Source organism: Talaromyces stipitatus, genomic scaffold (assembly GCF_000003125.1).
Source record: "Talaromyces stipitatus ATCC 10500 scf_1105507295549 genomic scaffold, whole genome shotgun sequence".
Classification (NCBI taxonomy): domain Eukaryota; kingdom Fungi; phylum Ascomycota; class Eurotiomycetes; order Eurotiales; family Trichocomaceae; genus Talaromyces; species Talaromyces stipitatus.
The window spans coordinates 2,315,842-2,335,274 of NW_002990117.1; the positions used below are offsets into that span (position 1 = coordinate 2,315,842).

A 19,433-nucleotide genomic window follows, 5' to 3' on the forward strand; every position below is an offset into this window, starting at 1 on the left:
CTTTTCAGGGTTCGAATCGCACATAATTTATCAAGTAGAAGGGGTTACTTGCGGGACTGCGCGTTTATGAGGTAGTCATCTATCTGAACTATAGAGCCGGACATCGCTCAAAGCTTAAAGTAACCTGGCTGTAGCACTTGAAAGACACCATCTGGATCATACTCCTTCGCAACATTCTGTAATTTAGCGACGTTTGCCTCTCCATAACCACGAATAGGATCTTGGAATTGACTTGCATAATTCATGTAGATATATCGATGATCGAGTCCCAGCTCCTGAGCTCTCAAGTTGGATGCGACCAACCACTTAGAATATGCTTCAAATAGGATATCATCGCCAGCTGCGTCTTTCCACATGGCACTTAAGGCGACAAGCATGAGTGGCTCTTTCTCGTGTTCTAATCCCAGCGCATTACCATCTTTATCGCCCATGTGTTCCATCATAGTTGTGGTAATGATCTGAAATGTCAAGACCGGTACAATACCAGCCACTTTCTGCTTTATAGGATCCAAAAGTTGTGCCCAGAGGTCACTGATCTCCTGTGCAAGTCTTAGATCCAGGCGAAATGTTGAAGTCCAGTAGCTTTGACGCAGTCCATTAGGGTTCGAGACACTGTGATCTTTAATGACGTTGACTATAGTTTTTGTTGATTTTGTCTCCTGGATAGGCCCTTCGATTTCGAAGAAAGCATTGAATACTGCTGGATGTCCTCCTCCATCTGCTATCGGCTCAGCGTAGTCCAGCTCACTCACGCAAATAAAATTGTCCTGTTTCTGAAGGTAAACAATACTGAAAAGCATTGTAGCACTGGGATCCCTTCCTCTCTCTCCAAAGTTCACAAACGCCTCGATAAGACTGGCATTATGAGCACCGGCATGCACTATTTTACCTATCCACATTAGGCCTCTATCGTGAGGATAGGTATTCAATTCAAAATTGGTCACTATGCCAAAATTGTTACCCCCGCCTCGAAGCGCCTGATACAATGCTTTGTGGGAAGTTGGAGTAGCTTTAATTATGTCTCCTGAAGCTGTGATAACTTCATAGCTTGCAACATTATCGCATGCCCATCCATGCATGTTACTGAAGAAGGAGATGCCTCCTCCGAGAGTTAATCCACCAACGCCGACGTCCGCTATACGACCGCCAACGACGGTCAGATTTTGGTTTTCTAATTGGCGATAAACATCTCCCCATCTGTTTCCTGGGCCCACAGATACTGTTGCCCGATCTCTGTTGACTGTGATATCGTTCATTGCGACTAGATCAATGGTGAGACCACCTTCTAGATTTGACGCACCGGAAAACGCTGCGTGGCCGCCTGATTTGACTGCAAAAGGACAATTGGATCTTCGTGCAAGTAGTACGGCGGATGCAACATCGTGCGAGCTTTCGGGAAGAAAAATGCACGCCGGCAGTGTCTGAGACTGCTGAAGCGACCAGAAGCGTGACAACTCGTTTTTATACAGTCTCTCATTAAAGAATGTAACTTGGGAACCAAAATTTTCTCGTAAGTTGCTACACTTCAATGATGTTTAGTCTAGTATAAAATTGGGAGACTTTTCATTGACCAGGAGTAGTAAGGAAAAGAAGGATGAGAAAATCAATTGAAGGGACATTGGTTGCTTACAGCGCTGGAACAACCTGTAATCAATCGCGGCTGTGACTGTAGTTCGAGTTCATTCACATCGATACCCAATGGCGACTGTTGAAATGCGTCAGATCCAAAGCATAGCCCCGCGAATGCGACTACTTTCAGTGTCGCAGAGAAGTTCATTGGCGGTATTGTGGTTATTCGCCAGATTGAATTGCTTCTCTTCTCCCTTTTCTGCCCATAAAGAAGTCGTACTTTCTATTTATAAGTGTCCCGATTTGGCGTCTTCAATTTGGTGTATGCTTGAACGACTAGACTTGGATCTATTTTCGACGAGTCTCACCGTCCTAAAATAGAGCTAGAACATGCCAGTGCTACGTCAAAATGCCCTGTGAGTCACAATTGTAGTAGGTAAATCAAATGAGGTCTGGTAAGGAGAGAGCAAGATAGAAACAACCGGGAATATCAGCTACTCTCGATACAACAACAACCAAAGAACTGTTACATAAAATGCGGAGTCTTCGGACGGTCATTGGAAAAGTCAATCGTGCTTGTATTGATCTTCTCCCCATTGCATCCTTTTCCCAGTGCATGACTCGGTGCACACCACGGTTTCCACAGTCATGAACAGAGCCACAGTTAGGAAAACATACCATGATTTGTTCGATCGACGTCCGAACGACCCATTGGGTTTCGGTTCCAATTCCTGTGGATATAATCTACTAAATAGCATGCAGTCTGCATGCTATTGCAAGGATAAAACAGTAAGTTAAACTAATACCCCTGTTCGGAGCAGCGATACCACTTCCGGGTCATGGTGAGCATCGCCAAAATGCTAAAACAGATATTGATACCAGAAAGATTGTGCAAGAACGATACTAAACAGTGGAAAAGCACTGTTATAGCCCCCAAATACAGATTTTGGGCCTGGAAAGTCCCTACCTATACACGTATCGAAGTTAGAGATGGGTTTTATCAAAGGTTTGAAAATCAAAGAATTTGAAATACGTAGTTCCAAAGTAAGAGTATCGACTTCTCCAATAATTTCAAAATTTGTTATCTTCGACCTGAATTTACATTTTCCACAGTGTAAGACCTGCGCTGATGAGATCTGCTAGTAGTTGGAGTTATGAATGACATTTGTTCGTGCGTGGAAATTGGTGGGTTAGCACATATCATCATTGTTGTGTATCGTAATACCACGTACGGTTCTCGATCGTATTGCAACGGACACGGAAATTCTCAAGCTTATTGGCCGGATCTCCGAATACATCGTGCTATATGCACAGGCCGATCAGCAGCTCCGACTTGCTGAAAAGTAACAAACAGCTATCACAGCCGTTCCACTTCGTCCTTCGGAGTCAAAACTGTTAGCGCTGTGAGTCTCATGTGGCAAAGAGAATCAAACAAAATCATGGGGCTGAAGTGTGGACGCTTCATAATCATGCTCCATGGTATGTTAGTCAACTATAGGCGCTAGGTATATCCCTATGATCGTGTGCCGTCGTTTGTTTGCCTTCTATGCTTCTTTTATAATTCAATTCACATTCATTATCTGGACATCGACTTGTCTCTAAGTTAATTCATCACTTTGATCTCGAGCTGAAAAAGTGGGTTTCTCACTTCGCGCATGGGCAACATGCGTACCTTGAGAAGCTTGCTACTTTGTTCCACTCTGGCATTCGCGAAAGCTGCTCCTAAGCCTACTTGTAATTATATTGCGGGTGATGCTGGCTGGCCAACTCGATCGGAATGGGACCAACTCAACCAGACTATAAGTGGTCAGCTCATTCAAACAGTTCCTATGGGAAGTGTCTGTCATTATGAGCCGTTCGGAAACTACAATGAGACGGAATGTAACGAATTAAGGAAGACTGGGATTTCCGGCATTGGAAGTTCAAGTCTGGGAGATGGGACAAATCCAGTACGATCTACTATTATAAACACCAACAGCATGATGCTAAACATGTATAGCGTCACTCATCCATCCGAGATAATGAACCCTTACTATCAAAACCGGTCGTGCGATCCCTTTACCTCACCTGAGACTCCTTGCGAGCTCGGAAACTATGCTTCTTATTCAATCAACGTTACTAGTGCACGCGACGTTATTGCTGGCATTCAATTCGCGAAGGAAAAGAATATCAGACTGGTAGTCAAGAACACTGGTCATGAGTAAGATAGAGACTCTTTTACACTACTACAAAGGCTGCAATTTGTAGCCATATGTCGTACTACGCAGTGCTAATATCGTGTTTTAGCTATCACGGCCGATCAAGTGGTTCGAACAGTCTCGCACTCTGGATGTATAACCTCAAAACATCCGAGATCATTCCTGATTACAAAAGTTCTCACTACTCTGGACCTGCTGTAAGACTTGGAGCTGGTATGGGCGTTGGTGAGTCCTACATGGCTGTACACGAACATGGCTATCGTATTGTCGGCGGTGAGTGCGGAACAGTCGGAGTCGCTGGCGGTTATTCACAAGGAGGTGGTCATTCAGTCCTAACTAGCGAAAACGGACTGGGATCCGATCAGGTCCTTGAGTGGGAGGTCGTCACCACTACAGGTGAGTACCTGATTGCGACTCCGGAGCAGCATTCGGACTTGTACTGGGCTTTGAGTGGCGGAGGCGGTGGCACATACGGAGTCGTCGTTGGTGTCACAGTCAAGATTTTCAAAGATGGTCCATTTGCTGGTGGTGCGTTGGTTTTCAATAACACCGATACACCCGGAAACGAAGTGTTCTGGAAAGCTATTGAGCTCTGGTATCAATACTTCCCGTCTTTTACTGTCAACAACAACACGGTTCAGTTTGTGCTCTTGAACAGCACCCTCGATGCTCAAGCAATTAATTTGCCCGGTCAAACAGTCGATGATGTAAACAAGCTAATGGCTCCATATCTCGCTGAGCTCGATGCCCTCGGTATCCAATATAGTTTCAAGACTGAGTATTCGGAGACATACTATGACCATTTCAATAATTATTACGGTCCACTTCCTCACGGAGCTGAGCCTGTGACCACTATCCTCTACGCCCGACTCGTTCCCCGCAAGGTTGTTAAGGATAAGAAGGCCAATGCCAAGCTTGTTGACTCACTGCGTTCTGTTGTTGAAAATGGCAAGTGGCTTATTGGTTGCGGCGTTTTCAATTTGCAGAATAAAATTCACCCAGATAATGCCGTTTTGCCTGCTTGGCGGGATGCCCAGGCTGTGTGCATTGCTAATGGCTTCTGGGACTTTGAAGCTCCTGTCGAAGAGAACTTGAAACTCAAAGAGGAGTTGGCCGATTTCCATGCTCCGGCCATGGACGCAGCGACTCCTGACTCAGGAGTATACATGAATGAAGTTGACCCTCTATATAAGGGTGATTGGAAGGAGGCGATGTATGGAGTGAACTATGAGCGTCTCTTGGAAATCAAACACAAATACGATCCCGATCACCTCTTATTTGGACACATGTCTGTTGGAAGTGACGAATTCTACTTCGACAAGCGCGGCAGATTGTGCAATGGTCAGCAGGACACTAATGTCAACCTCGATCTGGGCTTAGTCAATCAAGCCATGGATTGGATGGGAATTCATGGCCTATGAATAGAGCAAGATTTAGTCAAGCGTGTGTCCATCTAATCCCAATATCATCTGTAGTCTAGCCATTCTTGCTAATATCAAGTCTCCAGTCCTGTGGAAGTGTCTCAAACCAGCCCTGTTAATAGTAGGTTGTTGCTTTAGAAATCACATATAAGAGTAAAGCCTATCCTGTAAAATTAATTGCTTTAATTGCTGTAACCTATTCAGGTTGCTAGGCTGTAATAAATAAAGCCTGCTATATTAATTACTGCCTGTAACAACTTTAGCAGTTGCGCAGAGGCCTATAGCAAAGCTAGTCTCATCGAATTTATACATATCTTCAGATAGGATTTCATATTCTTGTATAACGTCTCGTACGCGGTCAAAATCCTCTCGGATTATCTTAATATCCTCGCATTTTGCTCGCTCGTAGTTATATCTTCGTGAAAATTGTCATTTTACTTCTGGATGCCGGTCAATAAATCGATAAACTCATTTCTCACTAATATGCTCATTTCCATGTTGAGAAAGAAGAAGATCAGCCATATCTTGTACGAGAGATGGCTGGGGGGTAATCCACGTTTATCAAAATTAAGAATCCATTTGAGAAGAGAATCCTGTTTATATTGGGTCATTTTATGGCCATTGGCGCGTTTTTCAGCTCAATATTCGATGCCGGCAAGTCGATGGTGAAGAGTAGTATATGAAATATTATAGATTCGTACAGCTTCATAAATAGATTTGATTCTTCTATTTTTTAAATCAGCTATAGCAAGCAGTATCTTGCCCTCTTCATTGGCCAACTTTCGCGATTTTCTGTACGATTTGGTGGCATGGTGACGCGTTGAAGATTGGTGTATAGAAATATTTGAAGTATTTTGACGCGCTCTGGGAAGGCTAATCCACTCGGTGTCCGATTACGTTAAAAGTGATCCCGTATAAGTTGACTTGTCTTGCTGACTCTCTCAGTTGTAATCAAGTAACTTATGATAAACAGCTATGAAGAACAGGGCTAGATACATGGCGATGAGTGTGTTTATATAGACCAATGTTCCTACCAATTCCCTACCATCTTGTGGTATACTTTGTGGTATACCCAATCGTTGTTCTTCCTCAGTATACCATTACCCTATCATCTCGTTGGTATCTCGATGGTATATGGTCTCATGATTTGCCATGCTGTTCCTTGGGATGGCTGGTCACCGTGTTACCGTTATGTACTTAACACCTTTCCTAAATGTTCACTAGCTTCATGCAAGTTGGTTCCGTAGCATCACGCCTGAAAGTGGGTATATACGCTGCCTAATCCAAATTCGGGATCGCGGTATAATATTGTTATCACTAAGGAATACATATCCTGTGTTCGTTCGGAGATGCTTGAGGCCATAAAAGGGGTTAGCTGAGCTTGGATTCGGAGGCTACCTTACCCCTAAAACCGCCCCAGTCTGATGTGTTCGGAGGATGACTGGAAGATACTCTAACTTCCACACCACATCTAGTCCGAAATAGCTGGACATACCTAATTGGATATGAAGCAGCAATTATATACCAGAAGGTAATCTCCGCTGGGTTGCCGATTACATGTAATGCTTCAAGAAATCTTTCCATTTTGTAATCATATATCACAGACACCCCAGAAAGATAATTGAGTTCAGCATGGCTACTGAGACTATCACAGTGCAGGCCGTCATCAACGCAAACATCAACTATTTTCTGGAAGTAAGTGAAGGAGGAACCGATGTCATCTACCCAGGAACAGCCACAGACAAGCTGCGGCCACTCAAGTCCGTGATTATGCCAATCACAGATTTGCGAACATGTAAAGACGAGAATTTCACATTGGACACGCATGGTTTCCAATTTGTGCCCCACAAGACGAAGGAGAAGACCTACGACGATCAGGAGAGAATTAAAACAGTTGTTTATGATGAGACTGCAGCACTGTTGAGGGAGGTGTAAGTTTCCTTACATTCTCAGATCTCCGGTCGTTTTGAACAAATTATTACCTTTGCCTGCTTGACCTGATTGAAAGCGTTGGCTCTGATACACAATTTTTAGAACAGGGGCGACTCGTGTTGTCCCATTCTCTCACCTGATTCGAAAACATTTAGTAGATACCGCCGTTGAAGCCGCAAAGAAAGCCGCACCAACAGATATCATTCCGATTATGACTCCATCACTCTTATGTCATATTGGTAAGACTACCAAAGGCTTATGGACCAAAGTGTAATCATATTCAGACGTACATGATGCTTACTATCCCTTAGATCAATCATACGATGGTGCTAAGCAGGTCCTTGAAGATAATTTGCCACCCGCCGTGGCCGAGTCACTCTCGAAAACAAGATGGGGCATCATCAATGTCTGGCGACCCGTTGGCGGTCCTGTCAAGAGAGACCCTCTCGCAGTATGCGATGCACGTTCTTGTGCGGAATCAGATCTTCGCAAGGTCTTCGCACAACTGCCGTCACAAGGTGATGGAAGCACGGTTTCGGTGGGGGCGGGCTTTGAGGTTTTCAATGTGGCTCATAACCCAAACCATAAATGGTACTATGCATTGACAATGACACCAGATGAGACATTGATGATCAAGTGTTTTGACTCAAAGACGGACGGACGAGCTCGAAGGACGCCACACACGGCGTTCCAGACAGACCGTGATGAAGGCCCAGCACGACAGAGCATCGAGGTTAGATGTTTAGTTTTCTGGGAGAATGATAGTGCCGAGTGAATAATGTATACTGGTTTTGCTGAAATCCTGAGTAGGACCTTGGCTTTACTTGAAATAAGGTAGTTAGCGTACACCAATATAACAAACTGTTATCCAAACTGTATGTCGAGCTCAACGCAAATTTAGTACTCGTATTATTGTGTATTCGACGCGGTTTAAGAGGGACGAAAAAAATGAATTACTAAAGAGTGAGCTTTAACCAGGAAAACTACGATATTCCATTTATGTGATTTAGTCGAACTTTCATTAAACTTTAGCAAATTTAGATATGTGTGCCCTTGAACATGATGATTTAGAATATGCGAACTCAGCTATGATTGACACAAAAGATTATAAGGTATCAATGTGTACACACATTCAATCTTTATGGATCACCGGTGTTTGAAGTCAGCAGAAGCAGAAATCATTGGAAGATAAGAACTCGGACATATGACTAAAGTAATTCGAAAACCTGGCCAAATATAACAAATTTTGATAAATCATTCTAACCAAATGCTTACACAAGATGTCTATGACTCTTCCGCTGTTCTCACAGATTCTTCACTTGAAACCTCTCCCTGAGCGTTTCTCCATACCTGATAAGTAAGAACGACACGAGGACGAGCGGCAGGCAAACAACGGCAAGCAAGGTATTTCCCCAGCCGACACCGAATTTATCGTATATACTCAAACCAAAGAGTGGCAATAGGCCGCCCGCAATAGATCGCACTGCCGTAATTGCTGCGACAGCAGAAGCAGCATAGATGGTAAATGAATCGATCAGGTACATTTGCAGCACCATATATAACAACAACTGTCCAACGCCGATGAAAACCGTGCCAATTATGGGGACTATCCAATGTAGACGCAATTCCGCGGTCCAACCATATATCAATAAACCCACCGGAAGACACAACACTGCGAATGGCAAAGGTGGAAGTCTGTACTCTGGTTTGATGATGCCTTTCTTCTGGGAGCCCGTTAAATCAGCCTCTGCGTTTTCCTGAGCGGCCTTTCTTTTGATCATTTTGTCTGATGTCGCACTGAATATGGCAACCCCGAGGAAAGAGCCCAACCCCAGCCCAAGAAAACATAAACCGACATTGCTGGTAGTGAATCCATAGTATCGCTGGAAGACCTCGGTAAATGAAGTGAATAACAAGTCTGGAAGTAATCAGTATAAACCACGAATTCGATTATGTAGAAGAGCGAAGGAACAGTGCGACGTAAGGAACACTTACACATATACCCGTACGTGATAGCGATGAACAAGGATGTAATGATCACGATCGGGGAAAGCGTAAGCATCTTCAATGGACGAACGATGCTGCGTAAAAAGTACGCTCTCTGTGAAAGACCAATATTGAGCTTGGATTGCAGCAGCTGGTTACCCGTTACTGTACGGAGACGATGAACTTTTCGCTCGAGGATGACCGTGTGATAGGTCTCCTTCAAGACAAACATCATGAAAATCGAGATGACGGCTCCAGAAATACTTAGAAGCCAACAATCCCAGCGCCAGCCAAATTTATCCGCAACGATTCCACCAGCCATCGGACCAACGATAGGGGCGAAAAGAGCACCAACACTATATGCTGCTACCACGGCGGCCCTTCTTTCTTGTGGGATCATATCCGTGATTGAGCCACCTCCAATTGTCGCAGGGCAGCAACCAAAGAGTCCATTCAAAAATCGAAAGATGATCAGAGCTTGGATATTCGGTGACAGAGCGCATGCTGTTGCAAAAATAGTAAAACCGACGTTACAAACATGATATACCGGAACACGGCCGTAGATCTCAGACAGAGGTGCAATTATCAGTGGACCAGCAGCAAACCCAAGAATGTATACTGACACAACGAATGCGGCAACCTGCAGGTTTTCATTTTGGAATTCTGTCATCAGCTGGGGTACCGCGGGCGCGATTATTGCTGGAAAGCAACCAGCGTCAGCTTGATAGCCCTCTTTTTTGGAATTAAAAGGACAGTAGAAATCTTACAGGATGCAAGTGCAGTCAAGAAAGTCATTGCACTAATTAGAAAACAATTGGACATGGAGAGCCAACGAGGCCAATTGTAAGGGTATTCAGGATCTTCATCTTGATCCCACCATATGACATTCGGGTCCGGCAGACCATCATTCTCTTCGATGGCCGACAAGTTAGAGGCACCATTGCGCTCAGTGAGCAATGGTGTTGTTTCATTAGATTCGAGATCCATCTGGGTGTTTGACCTAACTGAGGGCACGTGACTCCTTCAACGAGGGATCTATGTGGATGTATCAAAAGCTGTGTTCAATTCCTGCGTCTAAAACCAAGTACTTCGCCTAGAATATTCGGTCAACTGAATGTTTAAAAATAATCATCAGCAAGTACTTGACCGCTTTAGCGTTACCGACTCTTGGGCCGTATCAGCTGTCTGTTAGATCGAGAGTCGGACGCTTGACCTCTAGAAGGCGTTTAGCATCATTCTGTTCGAGTAAAATTACGAGACGGCTAATTACAGGTTGTGACAATGGTAACCATCTATGTAGCGCTGGTAAAATACGTTATATTACGGCTGTAGCACCGCGGATCGTACTGAAACGATACACTCAATCGGAGCGGAGCGCGACATCATTCGTCAATTGTCTCCGACCCGAGCTGGAGAACTACAGAAATAATACCCAATGTTGAAAAATGTTGGCCAATCAATGCTCCCCGTTTGGAGCCTATCCTATCAATGAATAACGGACCCCTTCATTTTCATCTTCATTCTTCGGGGCAGCGAGAGCTTTTATTATATTCGGTTCTGCGCGTACTAGTAGATAGAGATATGTTAACGTGTCCTGACTTGATTGTCAATATGTCACAATATGCGATCATGGTTGAGGGCAAGCTAAATAACACCCGAATTGTTCCTGATCTGCCACCTTTCATTGTGATATGCGTCAACTCGCCGATTCAATGTATGAGCTCGGAATCTATAGCTTCGGCGTAGCGCGCCATACTGCAGGATATGCATAAAATATGTTGTGCTGTACACTGGTATATAATGGGTTGCATGGTTGAGATATCTAGGATTTGAGCGAAAAGCTCTGCATTCAATAAGCGTACTTGCAATATTCAATCTGGGGATATGTGCTGAAATTAGTTCAGAATCACGTAATTTACTATATTTGGGTGCCTCTATTGCAATGCAATTTATCTATAGGAATATCTTTTTTACAACAGATCTGATCTTTGTTGCGTGGAAGAAAATATATGTTTATCTGGGACCAACCCCAGCTATGTGTACAGCAAAATCAGGTAGCGGGTAGAGACTGGCAGGTCTGCATGGGGACTGCATCGTATTACTCCATCGCCCAGTACCTAGTAGTCCACAGAACTGGTCGTTACAAGCTGTTCTGAGCCTATAGACTTGAGGAAGAGGTTAAGCGTAGGTATAATGACATTCGATTGGGACCGATCTATTTATTCTGGTTTTCGGCATAACAACTTTACCAAAACTCCAATATAGACAAACGAAAGATGGAAATTTCTCATTGCATTTAAATGACTTTCTCTAGTTGGCTTGCCCATGGACTATCTACGTCCTGCCCCGTGCAACCACCGTCCTCCGTGTGCGAAGTGCGAGTCAGAGAACCGAACTAGATACCGAGGTAACGAATTTCAACTCTCCATAGCTTCTTGCACGTTTACCAAGCTGCTTGTAGTGGCGACTTTAGTCGCAATCGTTCTGATACTTCTTGATCCAATGATCTCCAACACCGCAATATCAGAGGCGACCTCTGCACCTAGCCACGAACGAAACTCGACGGCCACCAATGAGTCGACTCCATAGCTACTGAAAGTTTTCCTGTCATCGATATCCTCCGCAGGTGTTGAGATGAGATCTGCAAGCTTTTGCTTGATGGCTTCTATGATTAGTTCAGTGGCAAAGGCAATGGAACTGCAAGCAGAAAGACTATTCGCAAGACTCCTTACGCCTTCGCCGTCGCCCGTATTAGTGTCACCAATTGCGTTGTATTCTTCGAGAATACTTGAAAACAATGCATGATCCAGATATGCAGGCTTGGCCATTGCTTTACGACGGATCGCAGCTGCATTGTCCATACCGACGATGATCTCGCTTTGGTCCATCTTAACGCGACGGCTATCGTCATTTTCCTTCTCACCAACTGTACCACTAACTGACGTAGCTGTGTTTTCTGGATCACAGGCATATTGCAAGACTGTGAAAATATCTTCTTCTTTCAATTGCTGAAAGGCAGCTCCTCTTAAAAGTGTATCGATATTAGAGTGCTCAGCAATCCATCCCACTCCAGATATTGCACTGAGATCCAGACTTGTTGCTCGCAAACCTTGGGAGACCCGATAACGAGCAAGTTCGTCTTGAAATGTATTACCGGCTGCATAATTAGCTTGTCCGTGGTTGCCGACGACGCCTGTGATGGAGGAGAGCATGACAAAGAAGTCAAGGTCGCGTGGTAGTAGATTATGCAAATTCCAAGACCCATTTACCTTGGGACGAATTGCCGCTATCCAGTCTTCGTGATTCATATTAAGGATGGATTTATCCTGTAATCAACGAATTACTTAGCTGCACATGGCAAATGTAAAATCAAGCTACGTGGAATCATACCCTTAGTACCATTGCACTTTGAATGCAGCCATTAATCTGTGGCATGTCCTTACAGGATTCAAGGAGCCGGCGCAGATCGTTTTCACTGGCAATATCGCAGGCGTCAGATACGACTCTGCATCCTCCAAGCCGGAGCCGCTCCACGAAGGCTTTCGTTTCCGGTAAGTGCACACCCGATCGGGAAAGAAGAATGAGGTTTCTTGCTCCGTGCGAGACCATCCATTGAGCAATAACCTTTCCGACTCCTCGTAGACCTCCTGAGATGATGTACGACACATCTCCGCGGAAAGAAAATGGCTTAGGGGCCTCCATTGCAGTCTGAATAAAAATGTACTGTCAATATTATTGTAGGTATTGGAAAATGTGGAGGCGTATTGAATACTTACTGGAACCATATCATTGTCTGAAGCAGTAAGCACGATCTTTCCCATCATGTTTCCTGTCTGAAGTTTGCGGAAGGCAGGTAGAATGTCCGAGAAGCTGTATACTTCCAGTACGGGTGGGAGTCTAATGGTCCCCTTGTAAAGCATGTCGATAGCTTCTGCTAGGAGCTCGCCGGAATAGCTCTCACGATGCTTGAATAGCGTCAATATATCCACGGAGAAAAATGCGATGCTCTTTTTCAGGGCTTTCATATGCAAGCGGCCGTTGGCATAAATATCTTTCTTGCCAAGTTCAACAAATCTGCCCAGTGGTGCCACACAATCCAGTGACCTGCGAAGTGCTTCACCCGCTAAAGAATTAAGCACCACATCGACTCCACGGCCATTAGTGGCCTCCATGATCAGAGTATCGAAATCCAACGTTCGACTTGAAAATATATGATCTGCTGAAATTCCGTAGTTCTCAACGATATGCTGTCTTTTTTCTTCGGTGGATACCGTGGTGAACACTTCAGCACCGACCATTTGTGCGTATTGAATCGCAGCTTGGCCAGTTCCTCCTGCTCCACTATGAATAAGAACCTTCTCACCAGAAGTGAGATGTGCCAGCTCACGGAGAGAATAGATAGCCGTAATGAGATTCATGGGGATGGCGGCTGCCGCTTCGAATGACATGTCGTCGGGAATTTTCGTTGCTAGCGCATGATGTACCTTGCAAGACGATCTCATATAACCTCTTTCTCTGCTCCATACACCAGCAACTCGGTCCCCAACTTTGATTCCTGTCACATCAGAGCCAACTTCAGTGATCCAACCTGCCCCTTCGATACCGTAGACATCCTCGGTCTGTTCGCCGAGGCCGACAACAACGTCTCGGAAATTCAAGCCGGCTGCAGCGACTTTTACTTCAACCTCATCGGCAGCAAGAGGCTTTGTGGCGTCCACGTCGTCCACAAAATGGAGAGTTTCCAGTCGGCCTGGAGTTTGAGCTTTGAGCCTCAAACTACGCTTCGTATTGCTTCTGAATGGACCCAGAATTATTTGGCTACCAGGAAATGTATGCTTTCGGCGGAATTCATTGACTTCATCAAACTCGGATATCCGATTTGACCATATTGTACCACTGCGAAGTTCGTAGTCGGCATTTGGAATAGCTCTACCATCAGAGAAGTGATAGTTGAAAACTCGTTGGGCATGCGTACTATCAAGCTCATCATTTCCTGACCGCACGATGTTCAAGATTGAGAAGTCAGTATCTGAACCGCCCTTCTCCCATCTTGCCGTTCTCAGAAATCCGCTAGCAATGGCCCATTGCGGCCTAGAAGAGTCCGAAGAAACCCAGAAAATACGAGGAGAAACCGTGACAATGTACTTCAAGTGGTCAAAGGTCTTCTCATCCGTTTCAATCAAAGATGCGGTTTCTCCATCAGATAAGACAATGCAAGTGAGATCAGATAGATCGAATTCCTTGATCTGCTCCAAAGGGGTTATCTCACAGTTTTCAGTACCTGCTTCTTTAGTAAATAGTTTGGCAAGCAGCTGACAGAACTCAGACTGCTTGGTCTCGGGAAGTTTGACAACCAGCAGCTTCGTAGCCATTTTGGTCAATGTCAGATCATCGGTATTTTTCAGGTCCAGGACTGGTTTCCACGTAATTTGGTGACAAGGCTCCAATGTAGAGGATAGCTGTCGACCGGGAACAGTATGATATTTCAGACCTTTGATATGTAGTTGTCGTTCTGAGTTATGTTCGTCGAAGCCGACGATATCATTTCTCAAGCCATGCCAAAAGTCCTTGTACTGATGCATGCATAATTTGAGCGCGTCACCTGCACGGCTACTGATATTCGCAGAGATCCATACTTCGTCGAACCAGCCTGGGATTGTAGGTGATGGTACAGTACCATTCCCGAGCTTAGCCAATATTGTCGGCAACCCCATGTGTATCACTGAGTCTAAAGCAACAGTATGGTATGTATGGGGATATACATATCCTGCGGCGGTTACAGAAGTCAAATCTGGATTTCGCACCACTCCCAGCACATCATAGCAATCCGGCCCTTCACTTATTGAAATGTCACTCAAGTTTTTGTAGCGCGCTTTGAAGTCAAAACCGGCTGCTCTAAACATGCCGTAGACCCAATCCGAATCCACGTCAATCTTGCAGTTCTCTGTTACCCGAGCCAAAAGTCGTCTAGCGGCGGCATCCTCTGCTTGCATTTTATTATCCTTGTCGATACTTTTGGTAGACTGCTCATATTCGATGGATATCAAGCCCTTTGCATGTACACGCCATGTATTGGATTCCTCATCGTGTGACATGATCGTAAATTCTCTCCAAATCTTGGAGACAGTCTCACTACTATCGGGCATCCACTGCATACTCATCGTCACTTCAACACCATCATCCGTTTCAGGGACAATCAAAGTTGATTTGAGTGCTACGTCACGTAAACGGAATCCTGTCACTTTGAGGGCCGGGTCTGCAAGTTGCTTCGCGCCTTCGATTGCCATAACCACCCATCCCGCCCCAGCACATACAATTTGTCCAGTAATCTTGTGCTCCATGATCCAGGGAATCTCCTTGGTACGGAAGAACTGTCTCCACTTAGGATGCTCGGAGTCCCAATCAGGAACTGGCGCTCCTATGAGATCCATGCGAGGAAATTGACGGTAGCGATAATTAGAGCTCAAGCGACTTTCAAGCAAGAAGTTTGACTCATGACTGAATTTGTATGGAGGAAGATCCGAGAGCATGCGTGTCGTTTTCGGCTCAATTTCGTTTACTTCATCTAGACAGATATGATGTCCTCTGCACCACAGAGCACCCGCTGTTTCGATGATTGGTCCCGCGCTCGGGGTTTTCCGTTTGACCGTAGCATGATACAAGCTTCCAGCGGATAAAGTATTCTGAAGGGTTTCATTGACGGCGCTTTGCATGGCAGAATGTGGACCGATTTCGATCAAGTCATCGAAAGCGATACCACTTTCGTTACACATCTTTAGAAGTGCAGATGTAAATTGTACAGGTGATACCAGGTTCTCGGTCCAATAGGACGGCATTTCTAACTGCTTGGAAGAAACAGATGAACCGGTGACGGAGGAGATCATCTCAACGTCAGACCATCCCGTGAGCTTCCCGTCGGTATGAAGATTGCCAAGGAGACGGGTATACTCTTCCGCTCCGGCGACCATGTGAGAGGAATGGTAAGCATTGGATACGTTCAATTTTCGAGCAAAAATCTTTTCTTCGTCCAAGATGGCCTTGAGAGCATCAATAGCATCGACATCCCCGGATAAAGTTTGATTTGATGGGGAGTTGTAACAGGCAATAGTCAATTTTCCTGCGTTTTCATAGTCCCGAATATATTCTTTGGCTCTTTCAGGTGAAAGGGCCACAGCTAACATTCCGCCGTCTTGACCGGATATTTTTGCGGCTACAATACCCCGGAAATAAGCCGTCTTCCAGGCTGCCTTTCTTCCGATCTTGCCAGATGCATAGGCAGCGGCCACCTCACCCGATGAATGACCTACAACACAACGTGGCTTAATATCCCAGCTGTAGAGTAGGTCCACGATTGCAACTTGAAGGACTGTGACCAACGGGAGATTGAGAGCCAAGTCGTCCCTGTCCAGTGTTACTCGATGATCTAACAATTCTGTATCACAGAGCTTAGTTAATATCACAAATAGAGATTGGGAAATGATGAACTAACCAGTCAAATCCCATGGACATCCTAATTCAGTGAAGTATGCAGCGGCGTCCTCAATGCTCCTTCTATACACGGTAAACTGACTGAGAGCTCCGATCATGCCATCCCACTGAGCTCCTTGTCCAGTGAAGATAAGCGCTAAATTAGGGGTTTGACTCTTTGCAATTAATGTAGTGAGAGATGCCATTTTATCCAGAAGTTCTTCGAGGTTGCCAGCAGCAACATAGCTCCGCCAGTTGAACTTAGAACGGTGGTGACTCAAAGTAAAAGCTAGCCTCCTAACATAATCAGGGTTTTGTGACCTCTGGGGCAAAGAGATCTGTAGCCATTCTCGGTAGGTTTCGGCAGTTCTTGAAAGGCCCTTTTTATCGAAAGTTGAGAAGACAAAAAGACGCTTCCTGATGGCATCGTTGACTTCAAAATTACTGGATTTTTTCTCACTTGAAGCACCGTTGGGACAATTGTCTGATCGGATATTTATCTGAAGTTCCGCATGGCCATTTGATTGAGTTACCATATGGTCCTTCGTTTGATTTTCTGAATGGCCGTTTGTCTGCGCCACCGCATGGCCATTATGTTGAGCTACCATGTGGCCGTTCAGTCCATTTGCGATTTGAACTAAGCTGTTCTCATCGTCCATCTTTTGAGTTTCTTCCAAAGCTACTGTTTGATGGATTGCATGGAGATTGTGTTCGGTGATGTAAGATAACGTGTCATCAATGACTGCGTGTGCATTTGCACCTCCGAATCCAAAAGAGTTTATTGAAGCTCTGCGAATACCCTTGGACGGCCACTTCATTGTCTGAATGGGAAATCGAATGTTTAGCTTCTCAGCATCAATTTCTGGATTCACTTTGACGAAGTTATGATTCTTCGGAATAATTCCTGTCTCTAGCATCTTGACCACTTTGATAACGCTAAGGATTCCTGCTGCACCTTCGGTGTGACCCAGTATCGTCTTTACTGCGCCAACAATAAGTGGCGCATTTCTCTTTGCGGTTTCGAAAGCAGTGGATAAGGCCTTAGCTTCAGTTGCATCACCTGCTTTTGTTCCGGTACCATGAGCTTCGACAAAGCGTGTACGACCTGGATCCAACCCTGCTTTATTATATGTAGAGCGGATAAGAGCTGTCTGTGCCTCGAATGAGGGATTGAAAATCCCAGGTGTCCTCCCATTTGAGCTTGCGCTAGATGATCGAATGACAGCTCTAATAATGTTCCCGTCGCGAATTGCGTCCGAAAGTCGTTTTAAAAGTATTGTGCCCACGCCTTCACCCCGGGCATAGCCGTTTGCCCTCGAATCAAAAGTGTAGCAATATCCATCCGAACCTATAGCGCCTAGTTTGTCTAGCCCCATAAACTGAGATGGATGATCTATCAAGGTGATTCCACTAACAACTGCCTGAATTTTGTTCGTGCTTAGTATTCTGGATTTCTGACACCAAGGGCGAAAGTCCAGGGTCAACTTACCATTTCGGAGTCATGTAAAAGGAGATCTTGGCAGCCAGTATATAGAGCGACAAGGCTACTGGAACACGCGGTGTCAACAACATAGCTGGCTCCTTTGAAATCGTAAAACCAACTTATACGATTTGCTCGAATTGATCGTTCCACTCCTGTTTCTTTATATGTAGGAGCCAATTCCATATCTGAGTTACACATAGCGGCAAAGTCTTCTCCGCATTGGCCAACAAAAACAGATGTGTTGGTCCCAATCGCCTGCTCTAGTGGTATACCCGCTGATCAAAAGTAAGCATTCGTCACAACCTAAACCATATTCAAGTAAGCCGTCCCGGTGTGGGTGAGTACGTACAGTTCTCAAGGGCATGGTATGTAGACTCCAACAGCATCCGTTGCTGTGGATCCATTGAAAGCACTTCCTTTTTTGTCAACCCAAAGAAAGCGCTGTCAAATGCTTTCGTGTCATCTTTGATGAAGTAGGCCGCTTTTGCATGTATCTGGCAAAGGTAAATTGCTACTATTCATTCCTATCTGAGGGAGTTTACACATACTGCTCCTTGACGAGATTGATCGGGATGATAATGCTTGTCGTTCAGAAATGGGGACGGGGACGGCCGCCCTTTCAGCAAGACGTCCCACAATTTCTCTGTATCAGTTGCATCTCCCGCGAACCGACTGGACATGCCGATGATGGCGATCGGCTCTGATGCGGTAGCAGAATGCATGTTGAGAATTTGAAAAGAAAAGCGAAGAAGTAATGCCACACACTTATGAAGACACAACTGTATTTCGTCGAAGGTGAATCTGGTGAGTAGCCTCTGGTGCATTCATTCACAACTTCACGAAGATGAGGAGTGCTATCATGAATTGACCCTAGATTACGTATCTTCAGAATGTTTATACGGCCCGGAGTATGGTTAGCTCTTGCGTCCATCAAACCAACGTAGGTGTCAAGGGCACTGAGCGAAGATTCTTTCCTAATAGATCTCATTCAATTGTTTTACTTGTGTAATTGGCTTTTGGATACATTACGAAAAGTGTATGACCCAGAGTCTTTTCAGCTAGTTACGATACACCCACATGCTATGTAAAATGAGATACGGCCTCATTCGGTAGGAGTTACCACGTTGGGCTGCACTAGTCAGCACGTGCCGGTTGGACTCGGTGCAATCAGCGGATTTTCGGATCATCATAAAACGATGCGACTGTTATTCGGAGGGCTAGAGTACTAATCGGCACCATGTTGGCTTAGTCGGTGTGCTTGGCGCCATTGAGGCGGTTTTTTAGAGTATCTGACGTTCCCACGTCCCAGCTCTTGCTAAGGAGTGGAGACGCCTCTCATTCAAGATAGGCAGTTGTCAGTTCCAAAGAACCATTTTT

The 19,433-nt window shown here is 45.1% G+C and overlaps 6 protein-coding genes across 6 annotated transcripts, besides 2 other annotated features; 2 read left to right on the plus strand and 4 right to left on the minus strand.

Annotated features, from left to right (window-relative positions):
• Positions 1 to 107: 107 nt before the first annotated feature.
• Positions 108 to 1,777, minus strand: TSTA_017050 (uncharacterized protein; the record flags this gene model as incomplete). Its single annotated transcript, XM_002483819.1, has 2 exons — positions 108 to 1,523; positions 1,631 to 1,777. 2 exons carry the CDS (start codon positions 1,775 to 1,777, stop codon positions 108 to 110), a joined length of 1,563 nt encoding a protein of 520 aa, XP_002483864.1.
• Positions 1,778 to 3,224: 1,447 nt separating this feature from the next.
• TSTA_017060 (FAD-dependent isoamyl alcohol oxidase, putative) lies at positions 3,225 to 5,188 on the plus strand (the record flags this gene model as incomplete). The annotated part of the gene is made up of 2 exons (XM_002483820.1): positions 3,225 to 3,769; positions 3,856 to 5,188. 2 exons carry the CDS (start codon positions 3,225 to 3,227, stop codon positions 5,186 to 5,188), a joined length of 1,878 nt encoding a protein of 625 aa, XP_002483865.1.
• Positions 5,189 to 5,392: 204 nt separating this feature from the next.
• Positions 5,393 to 5,734: a mobile genetic element.
• On the minus strand, positions 5,448 to 5,685 carry TSTA_017070 (uncharacterized protein; the record flags this gene model as incomplete). Its single annotated transcript, XM_002483821.1, has 3 exons — positions 5,448 to 5,466; positions 5,499 to 5,603; positions 5,627 to 5,685. 3 exons carry the CDS (start codon positions 5,683 to 5,685, stop codon positions 5,448 to 5,450), a joined length of 183 nt encoding a protein of 60 aa, XP_002483866.1.
• Positions 5,725 to 5,955: a mobile genetic element.
• Positions 5,956 to 6,627: 672 nt separating this feature from the next.
• Positions 6,628 to 7,895, plus strand: TSTA_017080 (uncharacterized protein; the record flags this gene model as incomplete). Its single annotated transcript, XM_002483822.1, has 3 exons — positions 6,628 to 7,119; positions 7,223 to 7,359; positions 7,432 to 7,895. The coding sequence occupies exons 1-3, from the start codon at positions 6,821 to 6,823 to the stop codon at positions 7,893 to 7,895; spliced, it is 900 nt and encodes a 299-aa protein (XP_002483867.1). The 5' UTR covers positions 6,628 to 6,820.
• A 529-nt stretch (positions 7,896 to 8,424) lies between these two features.
• On the minus strand, positions 8,425 to 10,093 carry TSTA_017090 (bicyclomycin resistance protein, putative; the record flags this gene model as incomplete). Its single annotated transcript, XM_002483823.1, has 3 exons — positions 8,425 to 9,038; positions 9,116 to 9,805; positions 9,874 to 10,093. 3 exons carry the CDS (start codon positions 10,091 to 10,093, stop codon positions 8,425 to 8,427), a joined length of 1,524 nt encoding a protein of 507 aa, XP_002483868.1.
• A 1,430-nt stretch (positions 10,094 to 11,523) lies between these two features.
• TSTA_017100 (polyketide synthase, putative) lies at positions 11,524 to 18,778 on the minus strand (the record flags this gene model as incomplete). Its single annotated transcript, XM_002483824.1, has 7 exons — positions 11,524 to 12,432; positions 12,497 to 12,814; positions 12,883 to 16,538; positions 16,596 to 17,994; positions 18,063 to 18,331; positions 18,406 to 18,550; positions 18,605 to 18,778. 7 exons carry the CDS (start codon positions 18,776 to 18,778, stop codon positions 11,524 to 11,526), a joined length of 6,870 nt encoding a protein of 2,289 aa, XP_002483869.1.
• Positions 18,779 to 19,433: the final 655 nt, after the last annotated feature.